At 33.4% G+C, this 11,601-nt stretch overlaps 2 protein-coding genes across 2 annotated transcripts; one reads left to right on the forward strand and one right to left on the reverse strand.

Moving 5' to 3' along the window:
• The first annotated feature begins 1,677 nt into the window (after positions 1–1,677).
• On the forward strand, positions 1,678–4,344 carry LOC127091890 (wall-associated receptor kinase 5). The gene is made up of 3 exons (XM_051030612.1): positions 1,678–2,557; positions 2,668–2,829; positions 2,977–4,344. The coding sequence occupies exons 1-3, from the start codon at positions 1,726–1,728 to the stop codon at positions 4,194–4,196; spliced, it is 2,214 nt and encodes a 737-aa protein (XP_050886569.1). The 5' UTR covers positions 1,678–1,725; the 3' UTR covers positions 4,197–4,344.
• A 59-nt stretch (positions 4,345–4,403) lies between these two features.
• Positions 4,404–6,271, reverse strand: LOC127091891 (rust resistance kinase Lr10). Its single transcript, XM_051030613.1, has 2 exons — positions 5,609–6,271; positions 4,404–5,534 (listed from the first exon to the last, which is right to left on the reverse strand). The coding sequence occupies exons 1-2, from the start codon at positions 6,222–6,224 to the stop codon at positions 4,420–4,422; spliced, it is 1,731 nt and encodes a 576-aa protein (XP_050886570.1). The 5' UTR covers positions 6,225–6,271; the 3' UTR covers positions 4,404–4,419.
• Positions 6,272–11,601: the final 5,330 nt, after the last annotated feature.

The following is an 11,601-nucleotide window of genomic DNA, read 5'->3' on the forward strand; positions in this document are numbered from 1 at the left end:
CATTTTTCCATTGATTATTTGCAAAATAACTTGACAAGTGCGTATGAATTTTACATATTTTTTGCACTCATTAATCTATTAATGTAGAACATGTCCGCACGCGTCTCTAGTTTCTTCATAATTTTGCAGCTTTTGAGGTTTCTCTAGAGACCTTAGAATCCCGTTGTCGAGGATTCAGACTTACAACATGTTCTTCTTTCACTCAGGAGCTGGAGCATATACATCATGTCTTTCTATTCTTCAGGAATTATGTGTGAGTGAATAATGAGGACGACGAAATTCAGGAGCAGTATGGCTACCACTCCTTCCCTTAGAATTGAGAAGATGAGTTATATATCCTCGATATCAGTTATGCCAATGGGGACCGACTCTGATGTGGTAACTTGGTTGCCCCAGGAGGTACCTCTCGTACAATGTTGTTCCTTGGTGGAGTGTATTTACATTCTCTTAAATTCTGGTATCCTATCAGTCAAGAATTGTGAGATATATTGGTGTATGAGGTTATAAACTTTGTGTAGCAAGTTGGAGACTCCATATACCCTAAGATTTGCTTGCAGCAGCAAGAGCTTGTCATTTGACTTTTGATGTCACCATGCTCGATGAATATCATAATAGATTTGTATGAGGAAAAGATTAAATCAAGAAAATAGATCAATGATATGAATTTTTGGTGGAGAGACATTAGTTTTTTTTTCTGAAATGGGTGGAAATTAGAAGTCGATTCTCACCTACGATATTACTATTCAATTAGGAACTAGAAGTGGATGAAGGGGGTGGTGGAGTAATGTCTCTCTGCGCTGGAGTAATACTTTTGATGCGACGGATCGGACTTGAAATGTTAGCCCTCCAACGCTCAAGTGAGTGAGGGAGTCAAAAGTAATATGAGAGTGAGAACGAATTTAAATATCCGAAATAACGCCATTTTTCCTTATATATCAAGAACGGTTGAAATCATTTATGTGTTATACGACGTGTTGTACTAACAACTTTTTAATTGAATTACTGGGTGATTGATGCATTGGAGGACAGAAATGTCTACTTTTGATTAAAGTGAAAATCTATCTATTTTTTAAAATCTTTTTAATTTAAATTAGCTCTTGAACCATTAGCCATAGCAAGATGGCTCAAATGTTATTTGAAATTTATCATTCTTGATATTATTAAGAAGATTTTGATATAACTATTATTTACATACTAAATATTTTAATGCTAGGGATATTTTCATACAAAAATAAATACTCTCCGAATTTTATAGGCTAGACCATGCCTGCTATTGTCTTTTCTCTTAAAATGTTATACCGAATATAAATAAAAGAGGTGGTAAAGACATGGTTTTCAATTAATTAAAAATGATGCCTCCAAATTTAATCTGTTCTTCAAACTTGTCATTTTTCTAATATTTTAATTGTATATGTATAATTATTGTTTAAGAGAGTAGTTTTAAAGTATTCCACTTCAATCCACCAATCGCTTGTACACTAATAGCCCCCTTTTAGTTTTTCTATCTCTAAAATCTATTTGCATTTTTAAACCCAATAAATCCAACACATATTTGCCACGTTCGTTCTTTTATGCAATATTACCAGGTCAATCTTCATTCCAAGTCAATAAAATTTAACTAGCACCCAAAGCCGGCCAAGAAACCATAAAATAATCTTTACAAACATCACATATAAATCAAACCCTCTCTTCTTTTCCTACAAAGCAATTCAAGAAACAAACACAATGAAACCAAACACAAATCTCACACTATTATTATGCACAACTTTCTTGGTTACAACATTTGCATCATCCTTACCCGGTTGCAAAAACACATGCGGAGACATAACGGTTCCATTTCCATTTGGTATATCCACATCATCAATACCAAATCAAGGACCATGTTTTCTAGAACCAAAATTCAATCTCACATGTGAAAACAACACAAACTTAATATGGGGTGATGTTCATGTCTTAAACATAAGCATCCTCCAAGGCCAACTCGAACTCCTGTGTTTTGTCTCAAGTTATTGTGACAGCAAAAACAACAACCAACCAACTTTAGACACTGCCAGTTTCAGCATATCAAGAAAAGAAAACAAGTTCATAACTATCGGTTGCGACAATTACGGTTTTATCGACAGCAATTACGACCAAGAAACATACACCACGGGCTGCTTAACAAGATGTAACGGTAACCGAAGGCGAATCGAGAACGGAACGTGTTCCGGTATTGGTTGTTGTCAAGTTGATATTCCACCTATGATGAGGAATATAAGTGTTAACGTTTTCGAGTTTACTAATTCGACGGAATCATTCGGATGTAGCCATTCGTTTGTGGTTAAAAATGGGTTTTATAATTTTTCTGTTTCTGATTTGGATAATTTTTCTCATGAGAAGCTTCCTTTGATACTCGATTGGAGTGTTGGGAGTGAAAACTGTAAGGCTTCAAAAGGTGAAGATGGTTATGCTTGCAAGGCGAATAGTTATTGTGATGATAAGGATATTGATTTTGGTTATCAATGTAAATGTAAAAACGGTTATGAAGGAAATCCCTATCATCCAGATGGCTGCAAAGGTAATCTATCTACTTACTTTTTATTAAGTTGGACGTTATCATCAGGGTTCGAATCGAACGACAGTAATCACAATTTTTTTTTACTATACAATTATTTTTTATGCCTACAGACATTAACGAATGTAAGACTTCGAATAACACATGTATAAGTGATGAACATTGTCGCAACGAAGATGGATTTTACGAATGTTTTTGTCCACATGGACAATCGGGAAATGGAACATTGGAAGGAGGGTGTCATAGACGCGATGTAATTACCAAGGTTGCCATCGGTAAGTTCCTAAACATATCCGAAATTTATTTTATCAGACATGTTTGTCGTTCTGAAGACTATCACATCAATAATATTACGCTCATGATTACAAATGTGCGAGTGATTTTTAGTACATTTACTTAACTTCGATACATTTCAAATGCAGGAGCAAGTGGTGGATTAATTGTCCTATTTGTGGCGATTTCTTCTCTATACTTGACATGCCAAAAAAGAAAACTAATCAAACTGAAACAGAAGTTCTTTCAACAAAATGGTGGCTTCATTTTGCAACAACAACTCTCCACAAGAGAAGATGCATCTCAATCAGCTCAAATATTCACAGAACAAGAACTGAAAAAAGCCACCAACAATTACGACGAAAGCTTAATCATTGGCAGAGGAGGTTATGGTACAGTCTTCAAAGGAATTTTATCCGACAACAAAATCGTTGCTGTCAAAAAGTCCAAAATAATAGACGAGAATCAAATCGAGCAATTCATTAACGAGGTAGTGGTTCTGTCTCAAATAAATCACAGGAATGTCGTTAAACTCTTAGGATGTTGTTTGGAAACAGAAGTTCCTTCTTTAGTTTATGAATTCGTTAGCAACGGTACACTTTTCGATTTCATGCATAGTACTAAAGGTAAAGAAAATAATCCAACATGGAAAACACGATTAAGAATCGCAGCCGAAACAGCAGGAGCTTTATCGTATCTACATTCATCTGCATCAATACCAATTATTCATAGAGATGTTAAGAGTACCAACATTCTCTTGGATGAAAATTACATTGCAAAAGTTTCCGATTTCGGAGCATCAAGATTGGTTCCGATCGATCAAACCGAGATAGCAACAATGGTGCAAGGAACACTCGGATACTTGGATCCCGAGTATATGCAAACGCATCAATTAACCGAGAAAAGTGATGTCTATAGCTTTGGAGTAGTTCTTGCGGAACTTCTAACGGGTGATAAACCTATTTCTTTTAATAGGCCTGAGGAGAAAATTAGTCTTGCTATGCATTTTTTGTCTTGTTTGAAACAAGATAGAATTTCCGAAGCTATTGAAGTTGGAGTTATGAATGATGATAACAAGAAGGAGATTATGGAGGTTGCTATTCTTGCAGCAAGGTGTTTGAGGCTTAGAGGAGATGAAAGACCTAGCATGAAGGAAGTGGCTATGGAGTTGGATGGTATAAGGTTAATGGAGAAGCATCCATGGAATGATACAGATCAAAATTTTGAGGAGAGTCAACGGTTACTTCATGAGGCATCTTGTAGCATTTATAATGAAGGTGAAAATGGTGATAGCTATAATCTTGGTTATACTGTTGGGTTTGATAGCTTGAAGGATCAACCATTGATTGCATTGGATGATGGAAGATGATTGTGAGATTTCAAAATATGTATTTGCTTCAATTATTTTATTGATTTTGAAAGGGTTTGTAAATTAGAAACCATGGCTTACTAGAATGTAGTCAAGAAATAAAGTTTTTTTTTTACTTCATTAGACCACACAAGGAAGTGTGATATTATCCTAATAACTTGAGTTGGATAGATTTAAATGCATGTTGTTTGCAAGTATGAAAACAATATGGAAAAGTAAAATTCTATTCTAATTCTTGAATCACATCTAGTTCTAACTTCAAATATCCTGCAGCAGTATTTGCAGTTCTATTAGCCGAAGATGAAGCATTGAAAGGATTTTTTGGAACTTTTAACTTGTCTCCCTCTCCTTGTAGCATCTGCAGCACGGTTTTCATAGACGGACGATCCGCCGAGTGCCACTGAATGCACCAAAGTCCTACGACTGCAAGTTTCTTTGCAATTCTAAAATCTCCCTCTTCATCAATTGGGATATGTATGTCTCTCCCTTCGAGCAAACCGTGGATCCAATCTGGATACAAAACTTGGAAATTTTCTTCACCTATGGTCACATTAGTATTCTTTCTTCCTCCAACCATCTCCAACAGCAACATACCGTAGCTGTATATATCTGACTTATAAGAGACATTCCCAAAGTTTCTAGAAAAAACTTCAGGAGCCATGTACCCTAACGTTCCTCTCGCTGCAGTCATCGAGACCGTACTTTGATTTTTCGAACACAACTTAGCTAAACCGAAGTCTGATATTTTTGGAACGAAATTGTCATCTAACAGCACATTATGTGGATTGATATCAAAGTGAAGAATTCTATGATCACAACCCTGGTGAAGATACTCAATCCCATTGGCAATGCCTATAGCAACATGTTGCAATAAGTCCCAACCAAGGAAAGCATCCTTGTTGTTGGGCGGAGATATGAATTTTTGTAGTGAACCATTCGGGAAAAAGTCGTAAACCAAAGCTCGATAAAATCCATCCGCGCAGAAGCCAAGCAAGCGAACAACATTAACATGGTGAATTTTTCCCATAGTTCCCACTTCATTAATGAACTCTCTCCCATCTCCTTCTGTATTGTTAAGCATCTTCACAGCAACCATAATTTGGCTCGATAGTTTGCCTTTATAGACAGCTCCATGAGCTCCTTCGCCTAGTTTTTCGTTGAATTGATCTGTAATTCTCTTGATATCGGCGTAAGAGAATCGTGTAGGCTTTGAAGCTTCGTAATCCTTCAAAAAGTTTTCAAGTCTAGTTTGATCTTCACTTTTCATCCGAAAATACAAGTATACTCGAAAGAAAACACCAATAAAAAAAACCAGCATAGTTGAACCAACAATTGCTCCTGCAAATTCATGATTTAGTTTAACAAAAAAATTGAAATATTAACAGAAGGTATATATAATCAACTCTATTCACCTGTTGTTTCTAAAATAATAGATGTGTGGTTCTTTGACTTGTTGTGTAACTCGTACTCTAAACATCGACTGTCAAAATTTGTTTCAGTCCAATTCAATTCAAGATTGTTTAGCCTTATATAAAATGCGTCTATTGGCAAAACTTTATCAAATATTCTTGTGCAGCTTAATAAGTCTAGATCAACGATACTTTCGGTCGGATCGGCTACATATATCGGACAAGACAACATGTCTTGGGCGCCGGGGTTTGTATCGTCCCAGCTTTTGAGACGGTGTTGTCGAACTGAAGAACAGTTAAAGAAAGTGACATTGTTGCTGCTAAAGCGAAAACCTGGTTGAAAATGGAATGGATAAAATAGTGATACGTTGTGTCTTAGAAAGAGACTAGAAAAACAGTTGTGTGAGTCAGATAGGACTATACGTTTCCTTTTGCAATCTATGTCTTCGACAATGAATTTTTCAGATACTGGTAGTGAGGGAAATTCAAGGATTTGCTGCTTGTTATTAGAACAAGATAGACGAAAGGGGCATCTAATGGAGGAGTAGTTATTATTCAGACAATTTACAAAGTTCATTATCTGCAGAAGTAGCAGTGCTAGGATTATTGTGACTGACATGTTGAAGATAATGACTTTTCAAACTTGCTATAATTTCATATATAGCATATAGCATATAGCAAGTCGTCTCAAAGAAAAGTTTGCATTATTGATTAGACTAAGGGAAAAGTATATGTCTTTAAAATTGAAAATAATGCATAAGAAATATTCAAAGTCCAAGACTATAATGTCATCTAAGGAAAAAAGAAGAGACTAAAGATATAACAATTCTTCCCCTTTATTGTATGTTAAAAAAATAAATCAATCCTTGACAAATTTTTCTAACAACTACAATTTTTTATTGATTACCGGTAGGGCTGGAAATGAATCAAACCAACTCAAAAATAGTTCGAGACTCGATTCGATAATTAATTCGTTAGACTTAATTCATGAACCAAATTAGTCGAACTTGAACTCAAAACTAAGTTCGTAAACTAAATGAGCTGAACTTGAGTTATGTATAGTTCGACTCGTTAGGTTCATGAATCGACTCGATAAAATATATATATATATATATATATATATATATATATATATATATATATATATATATATATATATATATATATATATATATATATATATATATATATATATATATATATATATATATATATATATATATATAATATTTTTAAATTATATATCTCAATAATATCATTTAAAAAATAATGTTTAGATTTTAACCTTTTAACTTATCAAATTAAATATTTTAAAAAATACTTGTGACATTTTTTTTTACAAAGTAAAATACTTCTAACTCAAAAAAAAAACATAATGCACCGTGACGTTTAATTTTAAAGTGTCATTTTAAACTACTTCTAAATTTGTTTTTTAAACTACCACTTTAAAAATAACGTTTTTTAAATATTGTACCATTTATATGATTTAATTTGTATCCTTTTATATTATTTTTGACTTTATTATTATTATTAACTATTTTTATTATATTTGTAATAGTTTTTGAGACAAACTTAAATTCAAAAAGAATAGTTTTTGAATTAGACTTTTAAGTTTATCTCTTGAAAGCTTTATTTTGTTTTAATATTTTCCCTTTAAAAAGAATAATTTAAAATGTCAAATATAATAAAAAAATTTAAACTTTAAAAAATGACTTTTTAGTCCGTGAAGTAAACAAACTGAACCTAACGAACTGAACCTAACGAGTTAAACCGAGTTGTTCAAGAACTTAAAACGAGTCGAGTTCGAGCTTAAAAAAAAGTTCGTGTCGAACTCGAGTCGAGTTTCGAGCTAAACCAATTCTTATCGAGTCGAGTCGAGCTGACGACGGGTTCGACTCGACTCGACTCATTTCCAGCCCTAATTACCACTAATCTTACACTTTCATTTTAACAATTTTTTTATATAGGGAAATTTAGGTAGGTCTCTCCGTTTTTGAAAATATATACTGATGCGGGAAGGATCATTTTGATTCGCGTACATGAAGTGAAAATGAAGATTTAACGGATAACTCTTATACAATCTTTTGTTTTGGTTCAATATGTGAAACCTTGTTTTGCAGATGATCGATATGTTTTTAACAAGGATAATAGTTTTTGATGATGACAAATGTCTTTTGCAAAGTCAGGCATAAACAGTTATGCGGATAAAGATACAAACCTAAGTATTAGAGTTTAATGGACTTGACTATCTATAATGACAATCAAATGGAATATAACTCAAGTCTAATCTCAAGGCAACTCAAGCAAGTGTCTACAAAAGAAAGTATCTGACAAGAAAGTCCTATCTTGATTAGTCTAAGTGAAAATTTTGTAGAGAATAAGAGCATTCTCGTAAAAGTGCTTGGCTAAAAAAAACACACATACACACACTAAAATATCTTTTCAAACTAGTTTTTCTCAATACAATATCTTTAAAAATATCTTGAATTTGTGTCAGATGAATTGGGAGTTGTCATAATAACTTTGGACAAAATTTTGTCTTTGTTAATCGATTGACAAATTGACCTAATCAATTAGATCAGTTTAAAATTGAGCTCTAAACGTTTAGGACAACATCTTAATGATGGACAATGACTAAATAACTATTCTTTTCTATTTTGAACTTATAATCGGTTATATTTTGAATATCTAATCGATTGGCATTAGGTGTTAATAGATGTCTTACAAAGTATTAAATGTTAGAAAATTAATTTAAACGAATGGATCGAGGCTAGAATCGTGAACGGAATCACTTTCCTTATAAATATTCCAAGCACTATCAAATGTCTTACAGTTGCAACGCAGAAATACCCAAGATAATTCAGCCTATACTCAAGTTTTCACAAGACTGTTGAAAACTCGAATGTAGGAAAAAGTATTTGGAATTTTAGTAAAGATAATGTATGTTTTTGTTATATTTTTATGAATCCGGGATGAATTATTTATAGGCCATATTGGTGTTGTTTCACAATCGAGAAATAGTGGGAGCACTCAATCGAGTCACATTCCCGTGATTAGAAGCACATAAAGCGACGACAATGTAGAAACAGAACTTCGACGAAGTAAAAGAGTAAGAATTGCTAAAGACTATGGGCCAAATTATGCGGCTTATAATGTAGAAGAAGATCCAATAAACCCTCAAGAAACCTTGTCATCTCTGGATGCAAATTTATGACAAGAGACTATTAATGATGAGATACAATATCAAGAAACTAACTAGACCTGACACTTTGTCGACTTCCCTCATGGTTGCAAACCAATCGGTTGTAAATGGGTTTTAAAAAAGAAACTAAAACCTGATGCAACTATTGATAAATACAAGGCTCTCCTTGTAGCCAAGGGTTTTAGACAAAAAGAAAATATAGATTTCTTTGACACCTTTTCTTCAGTTAATAAAATTACATTCATTAGGGTACTTATTTCAATAGCTACTATTTATAACTTAATAGTACACCAAATTGATGTTAAAATAACTTTTTTAAATGGTCACTTTGAAGAAGAAATCTATATGGAACAACCGAAAGGGTTTGTGATCTATGGACAAGAAAACAAGGTTTGTGAGTTAGAAAAGTCTCTGTATGGACTAAAACAAGCTCATAAGCAATGACATGAAAAGTTTGACAACTTAATGATACCGAATGGGTACAAAGTGAATGAAAGTGACAATTGCGTTTATTACAAAACTGAGAATCACATATGCATTATCATATGTCTCTATGTTGACGATCTACTGATATTTAGATCAAACATTCAGACCATTAATTATGTGAAATCATTATTGTGCAACAACTTTGACATGAAAGACCTCGGAGAAGCAAGCGTAATCATTGGTATCAAGATCACGAGATCCAAACAAGGATTTTCTTTGGATCAATCACACCATGTGGAGAAAATCTTAAAGAAATATAAATAATTTGACTGTAAACCTGTGTACACACCATATGATCCAAGTGTGAAATTGTTTAAGAACACTGGTGAAAGTGTCAAACAAATAGAATATGCGAGCATCATTGGTAGTCTTAGGTATGCCACTGATTGTATTAGACCCGACACTTAATATTTCGTAGGATTGTTGTGCAGGTTTACGAGTAGACCAAGTAACGAGCACTAGAAAGCTATTAAGAGAGTCATGAGGTACCTTAAAAAGACCATGCATCTCGGCCTACATTATCAGAAATTTCCTGATGTACTGGAAGGGTAAAGTGATGCATATTGGAACACCTTATCAGATGATTCCAAAGTTACTAGTGGGTATATATTTAGCATAGGTGGAGGAGCAGTATCTTGAAAACCAAAGAAATAGACTATCCTGGCTCAGTCCACAATGGAATCTGAGATGATAGCACTAGTCATTGTTAGTGAAGAAGCAAGTTGGCTAAGAGACTTGCTAGCTGAGATCCCTTTATGGGAAAAACCTATGGCAGTTGTGTTGATCCACTACGATAGTACCGCGACTATTGTAAAAGTTGAGAGTCGTTATTATAATGATAAAAGACGTCAAATAAGAAGAAAGCACAGCACCATCAGAGACTAGGGTCAGTCCAATCATATCGGAGGCTCCGTTCTAATTTCAAAAATGGGCCCAAATTTAAAAAAAAAAAAATACAATTGTAATAATTAAAAAAAATATATCAAAAATATAATTATATATTAATTAAAAATAAATTTAATTATAATTATTTTGAATTTTGATCAATCTTGATTTTTTTGTATATATTGAATTTTTATACTAACATTTCTTTCAATTATTGAGTTTTTAAAATAACATTTTATGTATTTTTATTAATATTTATGAAAAAAATTGAAATTTTCAAAAGTTGGGGGTCCTGTGCTGCGGCACATGCTGCACTTGCTCAGGGTCGGTCATGTCAGAGACTGTATCTCTAAAGAAGCTGTGAGAGTAGATCATGTACGCACTGATGAAAATTTACCAGATCCTTTGACGAAAGGAGTAGCTAGAGAGAAAGTCCACAATACATCTAAGAAGATGGGACTAATGCCTATAAAGAAATGAGTTTCTCATGATGGTAACCCGACCTAGATAACTGGAGATTCCAAGAAATAGGTTCAATGGGTAATAACAAGTTAGGAGTAATATGAGATGATCATGTAAGTGAAGCATGAATCTTAAAGAAATAAGAGGATGAGATAATAGAAGCTCTTAATGAGATTTATATTCTGTATGAGGGAGTACCTAAGCTAGATGAGTATTCTTGATAGACTCATATTTGTGATTGTGGAACTTGGGCCGATTCCTATGGAATTTCGGGGAAGAATTCCTAGAGCCTTCACTAAATCGAGATACATGTGCAGGGTCATTAAAGCACGAACTATTAGAATACACCTAAAGAAAAGTTTGTGTGTGGGTCTAATGTCTGAGATATAGTTCAAGACAATTGTGTCACTCTTGTTGAATCAGAATCCTACTTGTTACGCAAAGGTTCAAGTCGTAGACATCTTTGCTTATGCACAATCTTAGAAACGTTTGACGTTACTTCTAAAATCACCTTTTAAATTCAAGTGGGGGATTCTTGAAAAACTTGATGTCAATTTGAAAAGTTCATCCTATTAATTAATGAAAGTTAATTACGTGAAAATTAATTAATTAATATTAATTAATTTTTGATTAATTAATAATTATAATGCGTCACTCATCAAAACCTAATTTTAACCTAGTTTTGACTAAGTAAATCCCTCTCATTATTTTCTCTCCACTCAGTTGAATCTCTTACCCACAAATAGAGTTCCTCAGTTCAGTTGCATATCACTCCAGATTTCTGAATTTTTAGAATCTCTCTTCTCCATCTTTATTCTCTTCATCTTAAATTATTTGTATTTTTCTTTATTTCTTGAGTGGTTTATTGTGTCCTCGACTGAATTTTTTCTTCGAACCATTTATTATAGTGCAAGTGATAATCGTAAAATTGAACTGACTGTTTTATCCTGGAGACGGTGTC

This window comes from Lathyrus oleraceus, chromosome 6, assembly GCF_024323335.1.
Source record: "Lathyrus oleraceus cultivar Zhongwan6 chromosome 6, CAAS_Psat_ZW6_1.0, whole genome shotgun sequence".
In the NCBI taxonomy this organism is placed as follows: domain Eukaryota; kingdom Viridiplantae; phylum Streptophyta; class Magnoliopsida; order Fabales; family Fabaceae; genus Lathyrus; species Lathyrus oleraceus.